This window comes from Poecilia formosa, unplaced genomic scaffold (assembly GCF_000485575.1).
Source record: "Poecilia formosa unplaced genomic scaffold, Poecilia_formosa-5.1.2 Scaffold6, whole genome shotgun sequence".
Classification (NCBI taxonomy): Eukaryota; Metazoa; Chordata; class Actinopteri; order Cyprinodontiformes; family Poeciliidae; genus Poecilia; species Poecilia formosa.
Genome location: NW_006799945.1, coordinates 3273039 through 3296271, shown reverse-complemented (window position 1 = coordinate 3296271; position 23233 = coordinate 3273039). Strand labels below are relative to the sequence as shown.

At 38.4% G+C, this 23233-nt stretch overlaps 1 protein-coding gene across 1 annotated transcript in view; it reads right to left on the bottom strand.

Moving 5' to 3' along the window:
- lrrc75bb (leucine rich repeat containing 75Bb) overlaps positions 1–23233 on the bottom strand; it is a 38962-nt gene that overhangs the window by 14760 nt on the left and 969 nt on the right. Inside the window, exons 2-3 of the mRNA XM_007567731.2 lie at positions 16912–17040; positions 14610–14722 (exon numbers count right to left, since the gene is read on the bottom strand). Of these exons, the coding sequence (XP_007567793.2) occupies positions 14610–14722; positions 16912–17040 (242 nt within the window). The remainder of the gene's footprint in view (positions 1–14609; positions 14723–16911; positions 17041–23233) is intronic.

Below are 23233 nucleotides of genomic sequence, written 5' to 3'. Positions count from 1 at the left end.
AAAAAACTTCCAGGCCTTTAAAAGAAATAATAATAATAAGTTAATGTTTTTTGGTGTCTGGAAAAGGAGCCATTTCAAAAATCTCCCAGTTGTTGCAATTGCAAGCAAACCAAGCGGAGCTCCAGCACGTTTGAACAGCTGGTTTTTACCACTGTACCCGGTGAACAATTGGTGCTGGAAAAGTTAAATGTTTTGCTGTTGACTTGCCAACAAGAAACCACTTTCTACATTCTTGTTGGTTGTGTTGGATGCTCTACTTCTGCTTTTCAAAGATGTACAGTTGTATATTGCACATCTGTTTGCAGATATTTTCACGTGAGTTGGAGAGAGCAGCTTATTTTGAATTAAAGTGACAAGACACTCTAAAACAGATTATCTGTTATCATTCACAAAAAAACAAAAAAAAACAAAAAAACAACAGTAGCAACAGTAGACGTTGGAACATTAATAATCGTAGTCATAGCAACAGCAGACGCCGAAGCTATATTAACCACCGGTTCTACCTGGAGAACTCTCACAACGGTTGAGCCCTCAACGTTGAGCAGACAGAACATCACCATGGATAAGAATCCAACGGTTCTTTTAAGAACTATTACTTTAATAAGGATACCTACCACAACCAAATTATTTTAATTATTTTATTTGTTTTTTTCCCCACTTTTCTCATCCTAAACAGCCGCTCAAAATGAGAGAACCGAACAACGATCCACAGAGTCAACGGCGGATCGCTTCTGCTTTTGGACTGGCTAGGTCCACCTAACTGTGTCAACGGGTAAAAAATTTTTTTCTCTTCTTATCACCCAAAATATCCCTAAATAGAACAATAAATTAAAAAGATTTCCTTAACCTAATTAGAGACACGAAACTGACCATTTTTAAAAAAAAATAAAAAACCCCCGCAGCGCAACAAATAAAACGAACAAAATAAAAATAAACCCACAATCTAGAACTTACAACTAGAATAAGTGATACTAACTTAATTCTTATATAAACTTCCCAAATACGAAACAAAAAATAAAGAATAAACTACGAACAAACCGTTTTCTTAAAATAAATTTTTATATAAAAAAGACCACACAAAACCCGCAAAGAACACAAGTAACAACTGGAATTAAAAACCAAACATAAAATTAATAACTTAAATAATTAAAATATATTACTTGTATTCCTAATCATTAAGGACCTCCCCTGTTTTTCAATTAGCTTGAACAAATCACCAAAATCACCTCTGGATTGGATACAGAACTCGACCTCGGAACCTGATCACTCCGGGGGGCCACTGCTTGGCGAGGGCGTCTGGTGATTTACACGGCCGAAACGTCCGCTAGAGCCAGCAGTCACCACTGACGATTGAGTTCTGAAATTTTAATTAAACTTTTAATTAGGGTTAGGGTTAGGGTTTTTTAGGTTTTTCAACCCGAAGGGACCCTGAACCCAATTTAAACCTACAAAACTCGCAAAATGAACTAGAGACAAAGAATTCAACCCAAGGGGACCCCGAACCCCACTTGCAGCGAAAAAAACCCATGTAAGAACAGCAAAAAAACAAACCCTAAACATAACTTACAAGAACCAACACCCTCCAAACCACTGACCCTCCCGGACATCCTAAAAACCTCACTAAAACCTTTAATAATAGCCCCCAAAACCTTGACAACTACTCACAACCACCAAGGTGACAAAATGAAGAATTGGCATTTAAATGCAAACAAACCCATAATAATTATGGGTGACTCGAACCTTCAAAGATTGCCCCTACCCACCAATCCAAAAATCCAAATTGACTGTTGTCCAGGAGCCCAATTCATACACGCAAACCAAATTTTGAGAAGAACCAAAACATGCAATGAAACCAAAAAGGTCCTACTCTCATTTGGAATAAACAACAATAACCAAGGAGACCCACACAAAATACTCCCAATTTTTACTATGCTCCTAAACACAGCAAAAGACACTTTTCCATATGCAGACATCTACACCCCCCTGTTAAACTATTCAGAAGGACTCAACTTCATACAAAAACAAAACCTTAAAAAGATTAATGAGATTATCACGGAAGTTTCCCAAAAACTAAACCACCACGTCATCCCACCAATCCCACAAACACAATTCCACACAACAGAGGACAGAATACATTGGACACCCCCCACAGCACAACACATCTGGGAACATTGGTGCAGGTCTTTAAACTGGTAGGCCCGTATGTTTCGTACGAGATGTGTGCTTCATACGGGCAGACTAGCCTCGAAACCCAAACAACAAATCCGGTAAAAACCAAAACCAATTACTTGGAAACAAATAAACTTAACACAAAAGACTGAATTCTCAATCTTTCCCCCACATTCTACCTGGAAAAAAACCACGTTCAACTTCTAACAAAAGGCCTCACCTTCATACCAACTACAACTAGAATACCAAACATAAGAGAACAACTTAACATACAAATCCAACGTTACCACCGTAGATTAAAATTAGCTGACTTCTTCCAGACTGACAAAAGAAATGACCCGCCCTCTCCTTTCCTACCCCCCTCCCAATGGGAACCGCCAATACACAAAATCCACGCCCTCATTTTGGAACTCATTGAACAAGATAAAAGGACAACCAAAAGAATACCAGTTGAAACAGAAAGACAACCTTACACAGGAAGAAATAGACGCACTGGAAGAACTACAAAACTTCAACTCTATTATTATCAAACCAGCGGACAAGGGCTCCACTATAGTCATCATGGACAAAGCAGACTCTGCTTGGGAGGCCAACAGACAACTTACAGACAGAGAGTACTACGAGCCACTAAAAACACCAATCTACCCAGAAACACGAACCATGGTACGTCGCCTCCTCAAAGAATTGGAAGAACAAAAATACATTAACCACAAACAACTACTGTTTCTAACAGGCACTGACCCACCCAGACCCAGGTATTTCTACCTACTCCCAAAAATTCATAAAGAACCCGCTGAATGGGCAAAACCATTTCAAATCCCAAAAGGGAGGCCGATTGTTTCGGACTGCTGTAGTGAGTCTTATGGTTCGGCATACTTGTTGGACCACTATTTGAATCCCCTCTCCCAAAAACACCCCAGCTACATAAGACACGGGAGATATTTTTACAAAAAATGGCCACACACACAATCACTAAACAAACCCTTCTTTTCACCATGGACGTAGAAAACCTCTACACCAATACTGAAATGAAAAAAGGACTGGAAGCAATCAGGGAATGCCTCCGAGAAAATCCGGACCCCTCAAGACCTGATGAAATCATCCTGGAACTCCTAAAAATCAACCTCGAAAGGAACGACTTCTATTTCTATGACAATTGGTTCCTACAAATCAAGGGCACAGCGATGGGGAAACGTTTTTTGCCCGCCTACGCTAACATTTACACGGCCAAAAGGGAAAAGGAAGTGTTCCAAAAATGCCCAAAACTCCCAAAAGCCTTTTACAGGTACCTGGACGATATATGGGGCCTTTGGGGCCACAGTCGGGAAGAATTTGATCATTTTACACAAATTTTGAACAACCACCACACCTCCATCAAAACCAAAACCACCATGAACACACAAGTAATTTTCCTGGACACGATAACATTCAAAGGAGAAAATTTCCAGAAAACGGGCAAATTGGATAGCAAACTATTTCAAATCCACAGACTCACACCAACTCTTACACAGAGATAACTTCCACCCTAAACACACATTCCAAGGAATTTTAAAATCACAATTAATTAGGTACAAGAGAATCTGCTCCAATGAAACGGACAGGGAAGAAGCCACTAAAACCCTCTTCCAAGCCCTCAGAAAGAGAGGGTACTCTAGAACTCTTTTACAAAAGGTGAAAAGAGAGGTTTTCCACCAAAAGGACACCAACAAAAACAACCACACATGATTGCACTCACAGGTCCCTACTCAAATTTCACAATGAAAAATCACAAAATATTAAAAGACCACTTCAAGCAACTACCACAGAGCCAAAACTGGAAAATCATCACAGCACCCCAAAAAAAACCCCCAAATTTACAAGACGGACTGGTCCGCTCCAAATTCACCAGCAAAAATAAACCCAATAAAAAGAAACAAAAATATCCATACATTAGGAGTACCAGTACCAACAATCGCTGGCCTCTCCCCTCTGGAATCTCCCCTGATCAGGACAATGTGATTTACATAATCTGGTGCCACAAATGCAAGAAACAACACGTTGGTGAAACAGAAAAACAGAGACCACCCTAGTTAAACACTTCCTCCAACATGGAGTGGAATCAGCAAGAGGCAGACCACTTACGCACAACCCCAACTGGTCCAAAAGAGAAAGATGGCTCCAGGAAAGACAATGGATAAGAAAGTTGGACACCAAAGCACCAAAGGGCCTAAATGATAAGTGAACACACACACCAAAGAACCAAAATGGATATCACTAGAATTTAGATATAGTTTAATCTTTTAATTTAGAACCTGAATGCAACATTCTAATTTATTATATTAACTTTTTTGTTTTTTTAAACAGAATCTACTTAAGACCCAACATCTCAAAAATAATCTAAATTGACAAGAGAACTTAACAAGTATTTAAAAACATCCCTAACTTGAATCCTGCCCCTAAAAAAGAACAAATTAATACTCTAAAAAGAAAGGAATTATGGAAACAAAACCTCTTTTAGAGAATTACAAAGAATCTTATCCCTCACTTTAAAACCATTTTAAATTTAATCCACCCCAATAGAATAATATTTAAAAAAAACTATTTTGTTCCAAACAAAAATTTGGAAACTAAACCAATTTAAATAGAAGAAAGCAAGTATATTAAAACATTAAACTCAAAAGTCAAAAGTTACTTAAGTTACTTAAGGTTCTTTTTGGTTTAAATTTTATTATATTACTTAATTCTTTTTTAGCTCCCAACTTACCGAATCCACTAGGCTTAATTGAAAAACTACATTCCTCCTATTATTCCTATACTTCTCCTCCCACCTTCCCCTCTTCTTCCCATTCCTTATTACTCCCTCCTTCCTTAAAGGTTTTGTTCCCCACACATTTTTTTCACCTTTCTATTCCTGCCTCCCCTCTCTTCCCCAGAACTTTTATTCTTCCACACTTTCCCCTTTTTCCTTACACCCCCCTTCGTAACCCCTTATCAAACCTTTAACTCTAACCCTAACCTCACCGTTTTCTAGCCTAAACCTAACCTTTCCTCCCCTGTCTCTTTCCCTCCCTCACCCCCCTTTTTTTCTTCCTTGACCATCACTTTACATTCTCTGTTTATTTCCTCTCTGTCTTTCTTTCCACTGTCCATTTCCTCCTTCTTTGGATTTTGAACACCAACATAACAATTCACTACAAGCTCCATTTGAGCCCAGCTCAGTTGAAGCAACTGCACCCTCCGGAATATGCTAGCCATATTCTACGCAGCCTACACAGCACATACAAACCAAAAGGTTTGTATGTGCGCCCTGGAGCACACCGCAAATACCATACACCAACCATAAAAGATAGTCCCTGTTGCCCAAGGTGGTTCTTGATCTCGAGTGAGAGTGCATACCCTTTGAGGTACTTAAATGGGCTGTGAACCATTCGTGGGGAGCCCGTAACCTCAAAGCGTGAATACACCAAACCTAAAACAGATCATTCTGAAAGGAGCTCTAAACAGCAGATTAAGATCAATAACAAAACATGGACTGCACATGTTTTGTTTAGTCCATAGACTTATCCTAACCTGTTCAAGGAAGCAAAACAGGTTACCTTTAAACTGCTGATGTCGAGTCCAAATCAGAGTTTTATGTAGGATTGAGCAAGGAGCTTTAATTGGAAAAAGATAAACAGAAACAGACTTGAGGGTCTGCCAAATGCAATAAACCTTTCATGGCTTTCAGCTGCTCCATCATGCAATTCTCAGGGGGTTTTGACAAATAAATGCAGAAAGCAAGTCAAAGTAGCAAAACGCAAAAAGGTAAGGAGGGGAAGAAAGAAAGGAAACTACATGCTCAAAGTGACATAACCATCAGAAATGAGCATCCCAGAACTACAGACTGCTTTTTGCTTATTATTTGACAATTATTATGCAACTTTATTTTTACATTAAGTGTCACAATGCAGCTGTGTAGCATGTAAAATGTGACGTTCACCCCTCAGGGGAGCTATAAATTCACCTCGGATTTGATTTGATGTGACGAACTGAATGTTTAGGTGAAGAGAAAGCAGAGACACAACTCTTTGGATTACATAACCGTATATCACAGAGCATTGCACTTGTGTCTGACACGGAACGTCAAGCTACAGTTACAAAACCAGCATTAAGACGAGCCGTTCTCTTAACTCGAAGCAGGTGGTTTGAAGATTGTGGGAGATGCGCATCAAAATTAAAGAAGCAAGACTTGCAGATCAAAATCCCAGCAGTTCTGCCCGAGTTTAGAGAAATCCTCAATCCCTCAACAAACAATAGAAGTGTTCTGAAATAATAAAAGATTTTTAATCCCAGCTCATTTAAAAAATTGTCTCGAACCACGTGTTTACTAGCAAATGCATTGAATCATTCTAATTATTTCATTATAGCTGTGTGGCCTGAAGACAGGAGCCACAGATGATATTGAGTGTCTCTTCCTTCCTCCCACTCATCCTGCAGGATCTCAGCTTGTTCCGTGGGAAGCCCTCAATTATTCATGGAGAAAGATGGTGGCTGGATCGTTACATCTCTATTAAAAGTGGAGGTCAAACAGAAAGCAAACTGAACCAACTGGATGCAACATGTAATCAAGTACGACGGGTAACACCTGACAGCAAACAAGACCAGAAACATCTATTACACTCTTTACCCTTAAATCTCTGAATAATATAATCTGAAAACAACATAACTTTAAAACACAGAACACCGTCACCAATCCACAAAACCCAATAAATTTTAACTACTGATGATTTAGCTACAGACAGTGAAAGTTATGGGCGGTACGGGGGCAACATGAAACTGCTGCTGCTGCGCATGTTACACAGTGGGTTGTTGCTAGGTAACCAAAGAGTGAGTGAGTTAGTTGGTGCGACTATATTTGCTTTGCTAGCCATGAGAAGTTGAGTGGTTAAAACCTTTCCTCTCACTACATCCCCCAGAATCCTGTGCGGTTCTGAATATCATATTGATATTGATCACGTGATAAATATTATTACTGTTTTATTGCCCAGCCCGACTACAGTCTTCCTTATCTTTGCTAGCGGTACAGACAATTATCATCATAACAAGTAAATCACGCTGCTGAATCAAAAGAGTATCATTATGTATTTCCCCTATTATTTCAGCTTAAATATAAGCATTTTCCTAATAATTTAGAAAGGTTCTGGGGTTCATGGTCTAATAAAACTTTAATCCTGGATACTTGTGATATCTATCACAAGTATCTATACTTGTGATAGATAGATGTACGTAGAGGCATGATCAGTAGCAATACTTAGTACACTATGGTGTTTTCATAATGCATAGCTGGTACTAAGGAGCCAAAAGTTTCCAAAGGAGACAAAGAAGGAGATATCCCAAAAAGAAAAGAAAAAAATAAGATAAAGTTTGGCAACCCTTCACGAGATTAACAGCCATCTAAAATTCTGGTAGAAGCTCTTTCCCCCCCTTAATTCCTTTATTTTTATTTCCATTTTTAAAAAATAAATTGTCACTATTGCGTTTGCCTCCATTGTTTGATAGTGATGACTGTGGACATGTATGTTGTTTTTGTGTAAAACTCCAGTAAAAAGACGTGGCACAGAAAATCCAAGTTACTGTTCACAAAAAGATACCATTACAGCTATCTTCTTCTTGAACCGATCTGTTAATTCATCACCAAGCCATTTTTTCCTCTGTATAACCATCACTCCCTGGATATTTTGTCTTTTTAGATCAATCCCTAAGGTAAAGTGAAATCTGTGTAGGTCATGAGTCTCTGAAATACTCAGATTAGGTCGTCTGGCAACAGTATGTTCAGAATCACTTAAATGCTCTTCTGGCGCGCTCCAAGCTCTGGATGCTTTTGTAACTGAACGCAGTATAACGTAGAAGTATAACGTTAGATTTCTGTCAAAACTGAAGGTGCCATTAAGTCAGATAAGCTATTTTCAATGGGATTTCAGCCCAAAGCAACAACATCATGCTGTCCATTAGCCCAGATTCATGCATCTATGCTGCCAGCGTTTATTTATGCGACATGTAACAGGGAATACCCATCGCATATTTATAAAGAAAAGCGGTACTCAAGTGGTGTTTGAAATGCAAAACATCAGGCTACCCCAATCCAAATTATTCTTTTCTGTGTGAATACAATATAGTGGAAAAAAAAAGAAGCACTGTTTCAAACACTGCAGTTGACTGATAAACAGGCTCTGGGGTTGTCTGTCCACAGTTCCCCACTCCCTGTTAACTGCTTCAAATCTGACAAGAAATCTAATCTAATTCAAATTGCAACTGATTTTAATAGCCACTTATCTGTAAGTGATTATCATAGCAGGGTTCTTTCTTTCATTAGAGTTTTAAGATTGTCTCAATTCAACCTCACCGTCATAGTTTAGTCATCTTTGCCACTGGGTCAGTCATTCTGGCAGATTAACGATGCCGAGAGACGGTAATTGGATTCTGCAAAATTTGTCTGATATGTAAAAAGTCAGTGCAAAGGTGTAATAATCCGCCCACGTAATATTACTGAGGGTGGTCCAACAGCTGCTTTACAGAAAACAGGTGCGATCGGACTGCAGTCAGAATAATCTACCAAACATCTGAGCCCAGAATTATTCATACTCTCAGCGATCTTTATATTATTTTTACTCAGCAGGAAGTTTGTTTATGAAAGGAAAATAGATGGGTAAGAAAACAGCATATCAGAAATGATTTAAACCATTCTCAATAAATTAGTGTAAAAAATTCTTCCTGCAAAAGCTTGTTATGATATTTTGATTATTTATCTAATGAGCTCCAAGTGTTTGAGGCTGGAAGTACTCCTTGTCATCACCCTAATCTTTAAGGTAAAATTAAAAGATTACTTTTAGGTAATCTTGGTTTAGCAGGATTAGAGGTTTAATTGAGGAACTAAAGAATTTACTGACTGTTATGTCTATGTGGCATGAACAAACCTTTGCACTGCAGCCTTTTATTTAGGAAAACCTCAGCTCTTTTGCTCAGTTTAGGTAACTAGCTAATTTTAATGGACAGAATAGAGCAAACCGCCTTTCTTAAAGCAATAGGCTCATCTCTCATCATGAGGATTTACTTTTTGATGTATCGTTCAGTTTATCTGAAATTAATCTGCAGAATGTTGGACTCTCATAAGGAATCATGAAAGGCAACCAATTATTTTCCTTTAAATAAAATATTCCACAATTAATCAGTGCAGGGTTCTGAGTGGGAAACCGCTTTAATCTTCTGAAACAATGATGTTTTAAATTACGTTCAAATAAACTCAGCAGTTTGTTTTAGGTAAGAGGAAATGCCAGAGAGTGTCAGTTTGTTTGGACATCACGGAAAAAGACATTTCTCAAATTGGCTAACCTCAGCCTATTGTCCAAATGTCTGCTTTGGATTTGTGGTTCAGTCCCGGTTGAAGTGGGCCAGGTGAGCAAAGTCAGACCCGGTCAACCAGGATTGATCTTCCTGATAAGTTGACTGAACTTGGATGAAACTTTTCATATAACGTCCAACTAAAGCACCACAGTCCCATAAATAAAATAGATTCTTAGAGGTTTGAAACTCAATAAAAGTCAAGTTTTTTCCCCCCCATCATCCTAGAAACTTTTGTTACAGTAGATTCAAAGAAAGAGTAGCACAAAATAACAAAAAGAAGGAAACAAAATCTGAGTAAATTAAGCAAAGCAGACAAAAAAAGAAACCCGAAGTACTGAAGCTGACTCTTCATTGATGATCACTGAAACATCGTTGACGCATTGGAGAGACCTACAGCTCTTAAAACGTAGCAGTAAAACTAAAAAAAAAAAAATGCCCTCAGATTTTTAATCAGATATCTCAACCAGATATAACTGTGGTGTATCTGCATGTCAGGGGACGACTTTGAAAAGACATGGCAGTGAGAGGTTTCACACGGGTCTTTCGTGTGATTTACGGGGGTTTGTGTGGGCTTCTGATTGCACTATATTTTATTAACTCCATTTCAGCAGGTGGTTTTGATGTTTTCCTTTGGCTTCGGCACCATAACAAATTGGCTTCTTGTGAGCCTTCCTAACTATGAAAGAACATTTCCACAACAACCCTCATTTTCTGGGCGACCACTGACAGATACTGCATTTAATGTCCATCTTGCTTGTAAAACTTGGGCAGTAAAAAGGTTATAAAACCCAAAGCAAGGAAGTAATACAATATGTATCAAGTTTTGTGGCACGAAGGTGACAGAAGATAAATAAGGGCTAAATTTAAAATGACAGGCATGAAAATCCCCCCCCCCCAAAACAAACATAAATTCACCTGGGATCAGGCTGATGTTCCATGTTTATTAAAGACAAAATCACTTCATTTTTATCATTTATACACATTAGAGGCTGACATGCTATTAGGGTGCAAGGAATAGCATTGTAAGAAGAAGAAGAGCTAAATATGTGATGTTTCTGGTGTTAAACGGTAGGTAAAAGAAACCTCTGCAGTTAATTAACCCTTCAGTATTACCACCAGAAATAGGATGAATTATCTATACTTGGCTATTGTAAAGTTATGCTATTTCAGTAGATGATGCAGGAGAATACTGAGATGTTTTAGTTACTGGTTTCTGCCTTGCTTACAGTCACAATCAACATCATGAAAACCAAAACGGCTGCTGGATAGCCGTCACGTTGTGAGCTGTAGGAGGAAGAGTACTTTAGCCTGACCAATGTCAGATATAGATCAGTTATCACGGCATACTATCAGTTCTAACCCACAGTTAATGACACCTGGTCTAAATAGACACAACTCCTTTTACTCCAAAGATTGCAAAGATCAAGATACAGATTTGACGGTGAGTGACCTCAGATACGGCAGGGTAGTTTGAGATTTTCATCACTACTAATACAGACTGTACAAAGCCTGTAGAAAGAGAGGAGCTACTTTAACTTATCAAAACATCTCATAATCTCTAATCAGGGCGGTAAAATTAGTTACTTGAGTTGCTATGAAAAGAAAACATGAAATCACATCTACAGCTGGAGTCCATTACCTTGAAAATGTGCTGTAGATGCAATTTTTATCTAATAACAAATCTGATCTTCATTAATCTGAAATTCAATACTGGTCCCAAAAAAAAACAATAGAAACCTCCCTCTGTGGATGTGGGAAACCTGGCTTGTGCTGCAGAGGAAGACAACAGAAACATCGCCTTAAGCGCGACAAATGCGCGCTGCGCTTACAGCATCGGAGAAGCAAAGCAGGCCTCGGTAATAAACCTCGAGTTATGATTTATGAGTTATCTCTGGGACATTTGCAGCCACTTGCTTGTATGTCACGAGAAACAATCCAATTTGAGACAAGAAACAGAGAGCAGGCTCTGTACTTATTAGATTGACTTCTCAATTTCACCGTCAGGAGAAAATAAGATTTAAGCATAAACTTATTCCCCATTCAAAATATGAAAATAAAAACCCCAAGATCAATTCAAAGTGATGTTGGAGGAACGATGGGAAATACGTGACTTCTGATCTGCTACCTTGCAGTGATTTCCTCCCCCCTCCTCGCTTTTTCTTCTCTTCATCTGACAGTGCCTTTCCTCAGAGCATTTCCCCAGAGCCTCGGCTCAACCTGCAGAGCCGCTATGTACGGCAACTGTTGATGGGCTCTCATAAAAATAAGCCGGAAAATCGATGCAAGGAGGGGGGGGATTTCTTTTAAACAGGTGAAATTGAGGGCCAGAAACATAAAAAGAGAGCGGAGAAAGGCTAAGAAAGGATTAGGAAGGTGAAACGGAGAATTCAAGAGCAAAGCGTGCCGCCTCCCTCACTGTGTTACCGGGTGTAATTTCATGCAAAGACACATTTGAGTTTTCTGCGTGTCTCTTTCGTATTTGCAGATATGAATCCTACAGCGAAGCTGCTGTTTGGATGTTTGCAGCACTTGCTAATGAGCATACTGGGAGGCCTTGCCTTGTTGTTTTGTTGAGTGTTTGAAACATTGCAACGGAGAGGCTGGGGCGGGAAGTTAACTCGAGCTGTCAAAAATAAAAATCTTTCAATCTGGGTTAATTGCTCAGGGAGAACGCCTCATCATTATCACTGGAGATGTTATTCCCCCCCCCCCCTCTTCTTTCTTGATATACATGCCGCTTCATTCAAGCTGGAATTCTCGCATTAGTTAGCACAAAATATAAACATGGTATTGTTTAGGCCATTCCAGTGGCGCCCTACTTCCCACAGAGTTTCTGTTTGACCTGAAAACATTTACCGCTTTCTCATCAGCGTCCAACATGCCAAAAAAGTAGAAAAGATTGAATGTTGTGATCTTCCAGTAGGCCAGTCTGTTTTGTTTTTGTTATTTTGCAAATAATGCTGGAAAATACTTCATTTTGTATTTTAGTTTTTTGGATAAGCGAGTTTCCAGGGATATTTGTTGCATCCAGTGGGAGGTATTTTAACGTTTTTTACAAACTCAAGACAATAACACTACCTCTTTTTATTTTTTTATTTTTTTTAACTCTGCTATCTTTTTAAGGTATTGCCATTGTCTTATCTTCATACCTTTGACAAACGACCACTTTCAGTCTTCATTCCTGAGATTTCACATTGCACCAATAACTAGCAAACACTGGATATTCTTGCACACAGTGGAGTGAATTTCTACCTGCAGTTCACAATATCAGGTGAATCTCAATTGGGGAAAAAAAATCAAGGCTTTAAGCCCTTATTGAAATCCCTGATTCAATTCTGAATAAGCAACATTTTGCTCAAAAGAGCCAATGCCAAAAACATTGCATGTTGTCACATCGTTTGAAGCTAATTCTGTCATATTTTAAACTTTGTCCTTTAAAGTCAATTAATTGGAATATTCTAAGCATAAAAACAATATTTCCTAATTCTATTTTATTTAGTTATCATGCTTGATTATTTCCTTGGTTACTAGTGTTGACAAAGTCACAATAATCTGTAGTTTGTAGATGGGTACGGACGTATTTTATCACTTATGAATAAGCACAGAAAGTAAAAAAAAGTGGGTAAACTGAAAACACACAAATAGTTTTCCAGTTTCCTGCTTGATATTTCATTTTATCTGATAGGTGTTGCTCCTCAACAGTTCAAAAAAAATTGCACAGTGCCTTGTGCAATTATCTATATTAGTTTATTGGGATTTTGCTTCAAGGATCAGATGATAAAAATTGAAATTACAAAGTTGAAAGAAATGAAAGTTCTGAAATGTGTGCTTTCTTTGTCTCTACCAGCTTTGCAAACCTATATAGACTAATATTTTTGACTATTCATGCTTGTAAAAATATCTAAAAAAAAAACAAAACAAAAAAAGAATCTGTGGACAGCCTTGTTCAATTCATGTCAGAAATTCTCCACCTGGATTCAGGTCTGGACTTTGACTGGGACACCAAGAAAAAAGGAACATGGTTTTATTCAATTTATTTAATTCTTTAATTTGTCATCTGAGTTCTGCAAATCAAAGAATGAATAATTTATCTTAATTGTTTGTTTTGACTGAAATGGGGGCAAGGACCACATTACAGACTGAAAAGCTCATTCAGGAAAGAGATTTTTGCTCTTTCCCATCAACAGTCCTTCCTCTGGAGGGATGGCCTGATTTATTTCATTTTTAATTAACAAATGAAGGGCGTGGCTGGATTCGTGTCTGTTTAAACCTTTGAAGTGGATTGCTCGGTTATGTCAGCAGAGAGGTGCCATCGCTGAATTAAAAACCACGCTTATGTAACCCTGACAGACTAACATAAGCATCAGCAGGGTGAAAATGTGTGAGAAGAAATACGCCTCAATATAAGCTCTAAAGCTGCCATTACAAGGCTTCGTTTTACGAATACAATCTATACATCCATACATAATTTTATCCAAATGTCATTAAGGATCTACACCCCAAAATATTTTACTTCCCCATCAGCTTTGACTATTTCTCAGCTAATTCTCACAAAAAAAAAGTTTCTTGTAGAATATAACGTGGGACAGAGATGAAGCTGATTTTTTTAAACTGCAACTTAAAGTTAATGATTGTGCATGGACTTTAGTTGCATCAGTTTATGTAGTGTTTTACAATACTTCAGCCAATGCAAAATAAAAATGTATCAGTTTTCTAATGTTGAAAAACTAATAGTGCTCGAGGGAAGGCAAGAGTCAGAAAGCAGGGCTAATGTTTAATTAAGACAAAAAATTGGCTTGATGTTTAATTAAGACAAAGCTAATCCATCCGTTTTGAACCTTGGAGGGATTATTTTCAAGGGAGGGACTTTTGTGTTTGATGAAGTTTTAGCCATCAGAAGTGGCTGGAAATTGCGATCGCTGCTCGATCACCTTGAAGCGAGATCAAGCGGAGAGACTTTTCCAAAATGGCAGCGGACTGGGAATCACTTCGCTGTGGTCACTCAGTCAGCGAGTGCATCGTCTTATAAACGACAGCAGAGTGTCACTTTCACTCACTCGCTCGCTCGCACAAACACCCACCATGCCTGGGACTTCCTTCTGGGCACGCTCTGTTTAGTCCACTTGGAGTGAGGGGTCAAGTGGTAAATCAGCTGGCGGCAGATCTTGTTGGTGGATTTGAGTGACTCAGTCTCCTGCAAAAGCACAGAAATGCAACTGAATCATACTCCTCAGAAACAAAATACCTTTGAAACCACACACACAATGCAAAAAGACAGACTGTTTTCTCAAACTTTATAAAAAAAAAAAAACTAAATCAATCTGAATTTTTCATGTTTTGTCGGTAAGGATCCTGTGGCTAAATGCCAGAAAAATCGCAATAACGATAAACAATGTTGTTTTTAAACCATTTTTAAGTAACACAATGCTAATGGCAAAAATAATAATGCAAGAGCTCATTCTGAAAGATCAGTAAACTTTAAATTCTAATGAATATTTAACACTAAAACTGGAAGATATTTTAAATATCTAAAATAAATCAAAACAAAAAATAAAGTTAAATTAATTTTAAAGTCTTTGTAAACAAAATTGTCCTTCAAAAACAGGGCTAGTTGAGACCAAACCACCAAACTGAAGACTTTTATCATCCAATTTTTGGTAGAACAATAAATCATGCCAATGGAAATTATTGAGTTTGTCTTAATTTATCATGTGATTAATTGATTTATTGATTATTGTGACAGGCCTGTATCTGATGGACAAGCCTCTGCCCCCATAAAATATATATTATGAAAACCATGTATTAACTTAACATGTAAGACAAATTCAGATGTTTGATATTTTAAGCCTTCCAATAAACTCAATTGAAAAAATAAAATAAAAAAACTCCTTTAAACATTTCATCCAGCAGACATTTCATCACAGACTTTAAGTGTAAGAGGTTGAGCTGAACAGGGTGAATCTAATTAATGCTACAAATCAATGACGACAGAAAGGCAATGTCGTAAAAGGGGAAAAACATAGTTTAATTCACCCTGAGGAAACTAACCACTCCTGCTGCTGCTTCTTCCTGCAGCTGACAAACTGAACAGGCTTCAACCTTTTCAACCACTTGAATGACCAAGCATGAAGTCACTGGGAGTTTTTTTTTTTTTCAAAGGATCCAACGTCTGGATGGATCCACACAGCCAATCGTGTGAAATAATCTGGTGGGTGAATTCAACCGAAGCGTACGCTGAATTAGTCTGACAACACACTCGGAAAAATGAGGTTTGTCTCGACTCGCAGGATGTGTTTGGATATTAAATCTATATGACTCCTGGGTTGTTAGAAAATGTTAGTGACAGAAGCAGCTGCAGGGCCCTGAATCCAGCCTCTCTACACCCTCGTCACGTTTGACACAGTATCTCGCTACGGGTCGGTGGCCAGTCAGGAGCTCACCGCTGCCAGTCTTTCACTTTCCTTCCCTGACTCCCGGGCTTCTGCTTCCGAAGCAAACAGGAATAAAAATGGAGTTTCCTACAGACTTTATCATTGGACTTTTGTGATCTTGTCTCAATCTTTTCCTTACAGGAATGACACCTCACCACAAAGAAAGATAATAGCTTCACTGGATTTTTGTTTTTTTTTTTGTCTTTTTTGCAGCCAATCTGAGCAGCTGTGCCTCTGTTCACATGCCCAAGATCGAAATGTATCTTGAATTTTAACGCGTCTGATTTGTATGCCGCGCCGCAAGTGAATGAGCTCGGCTGCCGGTCTGGACGAAACACAATTTATTTCTTAAAGAATCAGTAGTTCCATTTTAGTTTCCGACACGTTGAGATGAGGATGGTTGCAGAAATACAATTGCAGGAAAATCTTGAAGAATGTGATGGCCAGCTTTCAGAGGCAGCATTCAGGAATTAGGGGAGTTTTCTTGTTTTGTCTCTCCACCAGCCACTTGTCAAAGTCCTCAGTGTCCTCACTGTTGGTGCCAATTCTCCTCTGACCCAGTAGCTCGGTGGCCAAGAAGCTTTTGACTTCGGCACAGCAGCTGCCAATTTTTCACAGCGCAAAGAAAGACCAGAGCACTAAACAGGGTCACAACCAGATATAATGCTCTCTCTGTCCCCTTTATCCATCCTTAGCTGTCACTTTATTTTTTAAAGTGAGTACAACTTGATTCATGCATTTGGGAAAAGCAAAAAAAAAAAAAAAAAGAAAGAATGCAGTTTTCCTTTGATTGGGTTGTAGTGGATTATTGTGCTCCAGTAGTTCTCTAGTTAACCAGACGTAGATGAACAATAAAATTAAACTACTGATTTTAAAACCTGCATAAGAAAACTGATTTTACAATAAGTGATCATCAATGCAACACTTCAAACAATCTGACACAAGTTCGTACCCGTTTTGGGCATTGCAGGTCCCGGGCGAGACTGAGCAGCAGCTCGTGAGAAATGGGGTCCACCAGGTTGAGAAAAGCTGCGTTCTTGTACAAAATGTCGTTCAGCGACGATCCCTGCAGTCCCAAATCCTGAGGGGGAAAAAAAAAGACAGAAATTAAACTCTCACTTAGCTCGGACCTCCATCTGATTAAACCACATGTGAACGCTACAAATGTCACCAGCCGGTTTGAGCGCTTTTTAGATAAAGACAGATCGAAAAAGAGATTTCCGAGCTTTTCTTTTACTTTCTCCTTTCATCTCGGCTTGTTATCATCATGCGAGGAGATGGGGATTCCCCATCGGAGCGCCGCAAAGCTCCATCGCACACAGTGCCAATGTATATATGAAGATAATTTCAAAGGCTGAGAGCCGTTTGGGAGCTGCGTTTAAGTGAGAACAGATGCGACATTGTTATACCTTAATCAGATAATACAGCTTTACTCTCTGGTGAAGAAAATTAAAAGCTTTTCAAGTGTTTTTCTACCATCAAGGATTGAAGAAGTTAAAGATTTAATAAAACCAGAAACCCAGAGGTTTATGTATGTTTTCCTCAGGCTATATCTGTTTACCCCAATAATGTAAATACAGCATGTATGTAGCATGAGTTTAAGACTCATGATGCTTTAAGACAGGTTGAAGCTTGTTTACACAGAACAAGCAAGAGAGAAAACATGAAACAACACAATTAGCTGAAAGGTTTGTGGGAATAAAAGTTTAGAGGAAATTGTTTCTTTTCAGGCGTAAAGCTTAATTATTACTTTCTTAATCCATGCAAACCTAAAAAGGGCTTTTCCTCCCTTTCATCATGGACATAACTGGTTTTACCAAACATACAGAGAGGAGCCGCGTTTCCACCAGTCCATCACGCGCTCGTTTATGGCGAAACCGAAGGCTGCGGCGCTGCCGAATAAATGTTGTCAGCGGTTCTTTGAACTGGAACGCTTTTGAAACGGCAGGCTGGAGGCTAAACATCTTCTATATGTGCTGACTGCCATAACGCTTTGGGGGAAACAAAGACAAAAACCCCCATCAGCAGTTTCTCCTCCTCCAGCTCCTCGGTTGATTTATTACAGCCGAGATCGGCGGGATTCCCTGATGCTGGAATATCCTCCACACACCACATGTGTGAAGAAACTGAGGCACTGAGGATTTTTAAACAGTGCCTTTTGATTATGTAAGTGCCTCATCTGATCTGCGCCGCTGCTGCATCACATTCTGGTGCGCAGATGAAAAGACACACGCTTTTAAATACACAGAGAGATCTGATTGCATTCACTGACTTCTCATTGTGAAAGCATGAAATGTTCTGCTCTTTGTCCCCGACAGGAAGCCTCTGTACTCTCCTCGTTAAAGCTGCACATCTCCAGGTTTCAATAAGGAGAGCATCTCTAAACCGGAGAACATCGTCCCACACATGCGGTTCATTAGTATCCAGAAACGTATAAAGCCTAATGTAATAAATCCCATCCCACAGGTTTCTGCTTCCATGAAAGAAATATGCAGCAGCAGTCAGGAGACAGAGGTTTGTTTAACTCCATTTTTTATAGATTTATGGTCCTCTGGTTCAACTACCTGATTAATTGTTCATGACCGGATGACTTGCTGTTGCAATCCGCTTGTTAATGACATCAGGGCTAAATGCATGAAATCCAAAACATGTGCGGCGTCAAAAGACACAACAGCTAAACTTTTCAAGAGGTTGTGAGAAAAGTCAGACATAATCTGGACAAAAACGAGGCTGCAAACAACTTTTAGGGCTGTTTTTGTCTGGTTGAAAAAAACAAAAACAGAACGGGAAACTTACAAAATCTGTTTTCCCCATTTAAAGGTCACAGTCTATATGTTCAAACTCACCGAAGGAATTCATATCTGATCATTTATTCATGCATCCAAACTACGATCTAAACCAGCGTCAAATCCTGTTAAAACAAAATCCTGTCTGTCAATGCTGCAGTGGATTGCCACACATAAATTTACCAATATAATGGCTACAAATATAATGTTGGAGTGTTTGGAGGGCCTCAGATGACGATCGATCAGCTTTGGTGATGTTTCCTGATTATGTTTAGGTGACAAAAAATAACTTAGAAAAGTATTTGCTTCAACTTTAGACTGTGTCACAGTGTAAAATGACGTCAGACAAAGTCAAAGTATAAACACAAAAACTACTTTTAAACAACACTACTTACTTTAAGCAAATGAGTTTGAATTAACAGCTCCTGCAAGAAATATTCTGGAAACAGAAACTGTCTTGTTTAATCTAGAACAGCACAATGTGAATATTTCGAATGAACTGAAGTCACGTTGATAAATGAGCTTATCAAGGCTATTTATGTCACAAAATAAAACAAACGTTCTCTAGTTTGCTGTTAAATCACCTGTAAATAATGCAATGATTGAAAATATATGACAAAAACGTAAAAAATTAAGTTTATATGTAAAGCTGAACAATATATGGAATAACAATCACCATTCCAGCATCAATATATGTAAAATTAGGCATGAGGTGAGTTTTGCTTTCAAGAATGACCAACGTTTATAAAGTTGCAAGTTGCCACTCCTCCAGTTTAAAATCTTTTACTAAAGATACAGCAGAAAGTGTTTATGTAACAGTGGCATTTCCCAGCCGTGTCAGTGATAAAGAGCTGTTCTTCCCACAACTGTTGCTGTGGACTGCAGGTCAGCAGGCTGATGGGAAGAAGACGCCGACTCTTTTCCCTCTGACAAGACGGAAACATTTTGCAAAATGCCGATACATGTGAAAATCACATGTATTGGAAAATAGATCTGCACAATAATTGGAATCGAGGTTTCCCACAGAAAACTTGCTGAGCCCGGTGGTCGGGCATCAGGGCAGTCATTCATTCAGCGGCCCGTCGTGTTTTTGAGTTAAAAAATGTTTAAAGTTGACAGGAACTTTGAAAATATCACTTGATGATTATGTGTTATTGAAAGATTGGGAAATTAATACCTGAACACCAACTATAAAGTCTTAAAAATGAAAGCATTTTAAAAAGACTTAAATAAATAAGCAATGCTCAGCCTGGTGGGAACACAAGGTAAGCCTGGAGGCCCACCAGGCTTATAATACACTGGGGGGAACCCTGGACAATGCAGTGTCGCAATCTCAAATGACTGCTTAGCTGGAATATTTGACGATATTCAATCTCTGCTTGTCTGTGACATATTAAGTAATCTGGATGGATCACAATATTCAAGGTTAATGCAATATTATCCATTGATGCTTTTTTATTTTGTATTGGCTTTCCTGTACAACAGGAAGCAACTTGATAAGTGATAATATTAAAGAATTGCATCAACTGGTTTGAAAACAATTTGATGTAAGGCTTATTAAAACAAAAAAAAATGTGACCGCTTCGCTTCATTTGAACTGTAGCTTTTTCGCAGCTTACTTTGCTCTGATGCTTTATTCCAATAAACACGTGTCGATGTTTTGTTTACTAATTAATGTCTAGAATAATCCTAAACTAATTAACTTAATGGTCCAGAAGTCATATGCTTGATGAAGATTTAACACTGTTAATGGTTCCTGTTTGCAATGACTTCCTGTGTGTGAAAGAATGAAAAAAGCTCCTTCATTTGTCATCTCAAGGTGATTATCTCCACATTCATCCATTCCTGGGAGGAAAAGCTGCCTTACTGCTGGAGAGTTGCAACAGGAGATCTACTGGCACTTTTTCACCCCCCCCCCATCTTGAAGTGTTATTAGTCAGACACTTGGCTTCAGCCCAAACAATGTAGCAGCTCTCTGGCTTCACCTCGCCTGGCGATGGAGGGAGCAGCCGTGCTTCGTGAGCATCTTAAACGTGGTGATATGGAGACGTATGAAACAGAAGGCAGAGCCGGTATCCCATCTGAGATTTAACAGATTGCAGAGCTGCTTTAAGATCTATCTATCTATCTATCTATCTATCTATCTATCTATCTATCTATCTATCTATCTATCTATCTATCTATCTATCTATCTATCTAATCAGCATGATTTTTTGTACAAAATCTGTGCAACACTTATAGGTTGACATTTTTTAAATTTCCTGTTGTATGTGCTCTCTGCATATTTAAGTCAGAGTATATGTGGAGCTCTTTTGACAGCATCCATCTCAATCAATATTTAGTTTTCTCAAACAAACAACAAAAAAGACCAAGTGACCTATTAATAATTCATAAGAGTTAAAACTGAGATGAAAAACGCAGCCAGTGTATCAGAATTATAACTTTCAAGCGTCTTTTCCTACCTATAGTTAATTTGCTTTGTTCCAAATCAGCTGATAAGTTTGATTTTTGAGGTGTTTTTTAATCATTATTATTATTATTATTATTATTAGCTCCAAGCAAACCGAAACCAATCACAGGAAGCCAGGTGAGACCGTTCAGTCTGGTTGTTCTGCCAAGGGCACATCCGACCAATAAACAAATCTAAAATACAGGTAGCAGATGTTCTAAGCTGGTAGAAAACGAGGTGAATTTATTCATTTTATTAGTTTGCTTCTGGGTACTATTATCAGGAAGCACACAGAATGATTTTGAGATCTCTTCAAAGCTGCAAAGGGCTTTATGTTTAATGAAAAATTGTTTATTAGTCCATTTACTCTCACAAAGCAAACTCTGAGGAGGAGTTTGGGTCAGGCGAGCAGCAGACAGTAGCTGTGTCCGAGTGAAGGAAGGAAAGAAACCGGAGTTCGTTTTAAACCGCCTAAACACCTCAGGTGTGAAAACACAATCAGAGAGCAAATTAAATTGCTTCAATGAGTTTTTTTGACATCAGCAGAAGTTTGAGTCTTATTTCTCAGAAAGAGAAAGGTAAGTTGTTGAGACAAATACGAGAACTTTAAATCCAGACATCAAGTACTGTCCTGGCAAATTATATTGCTATTACCCGTTAGCGTCCCATTGATGGGACATTACAACCTTATGAGTTTTTAATTTTGTTACACCATTTCTATGTCAATATACATATAATACATCACCTGAGATTACAATAATGTATGAAAAGTAATGTTCAACTCACTGTTCAACGCCTCATATCATTGACATAACAAAGGCATCTTGAACAAAACCTGTCTTTTTACATTCACAGGGTCCAATTAATTTACTTCAATAAAATAGTTGGTTCACAACAAGTCTTATGTCCATAATCCAACATAATTTGCTGTTGAAAGCCTTTAAAATGTCATAGATGGGTCTATTTCTCACAAAGTTTTCCTCATACTTCCATTAGCATGCAATTTTTTAAAGTGTCGGGTAAAAATGAAAAGACATTTAAGGACGACAGGTTCCCAAACTCCAGTAATTGGGCAGAGTCCTGCATTTTTTATGTTTCTCTGCATCAACACACCTGAATCAAATCACAAAGTAGTTAGCAGGACTCTGTTATATGCTCAGGAAGCTGTTCAGCCCATGGATTCAGGTGTGTTGTTTTAGGAACGCATGGAAAACTTGCAAGCACTCCAGCAATGGAGCGAAAGACCCCAAGCGTCAGTAAAAACAACCATGATGCTGCGGTTCCTCATTGTAGGGGTTGCAAATATGGACAGAAACCAGTCAGACATAAAAATCGAAGCCAGTCGGTTAAAATTACGATGATAATTGATCGCCACAATTTGTTTAATCTTTGCTGGAGGGGGGCCACTGGAATCAAACTGGGACTCAGACATGACCTTTACCCTCTGCAACTCAAATGGTGAGGAATCGACTGCAAAATCTGTCAAATGCCGCTTCGTGTTAACTAATGCCAGCTGATTAGTTTGAGTCTTGTCATCAACTCAAACACAAAACAGAATTGGTAGGATCTTTTTCTTAAAAGCACTTTTTGATGTATTTTTTTAAATCCCACATTTCAAATCCAAACAGCTCTGTGCGTGTGTCAGCGAACATTTGTTAGAAGAAAAGGGATTCTTTCTATAGAACCATTAAAAACAACTACAGTGCTATGCAACAGGGTCCCATAAAAATCTTGAATAAATCCATGTTAAAAGCACAGTTGAGCTCTAACTGCTCCACTTTGATGCATAATTCTTCCTGGATCCTTATTCACACCTCTAAAGGATGCAATATTAAACACAATGAACAGGTAAGGAATCTTTTGCATTAAAAGTTGACAATTATTTCCAAAATTGACTGAATTTATGTCAGTATCCAGACAACATAAGTGTTCAAAAGTTTAGCAGAAGAAAAAGAAATAGGTTTAATTTTATAGTAAACAAGGACATCAATGTTTAAAGAAGCTACAAACAGTAAATGATTAAAATTGATTCACCTTTC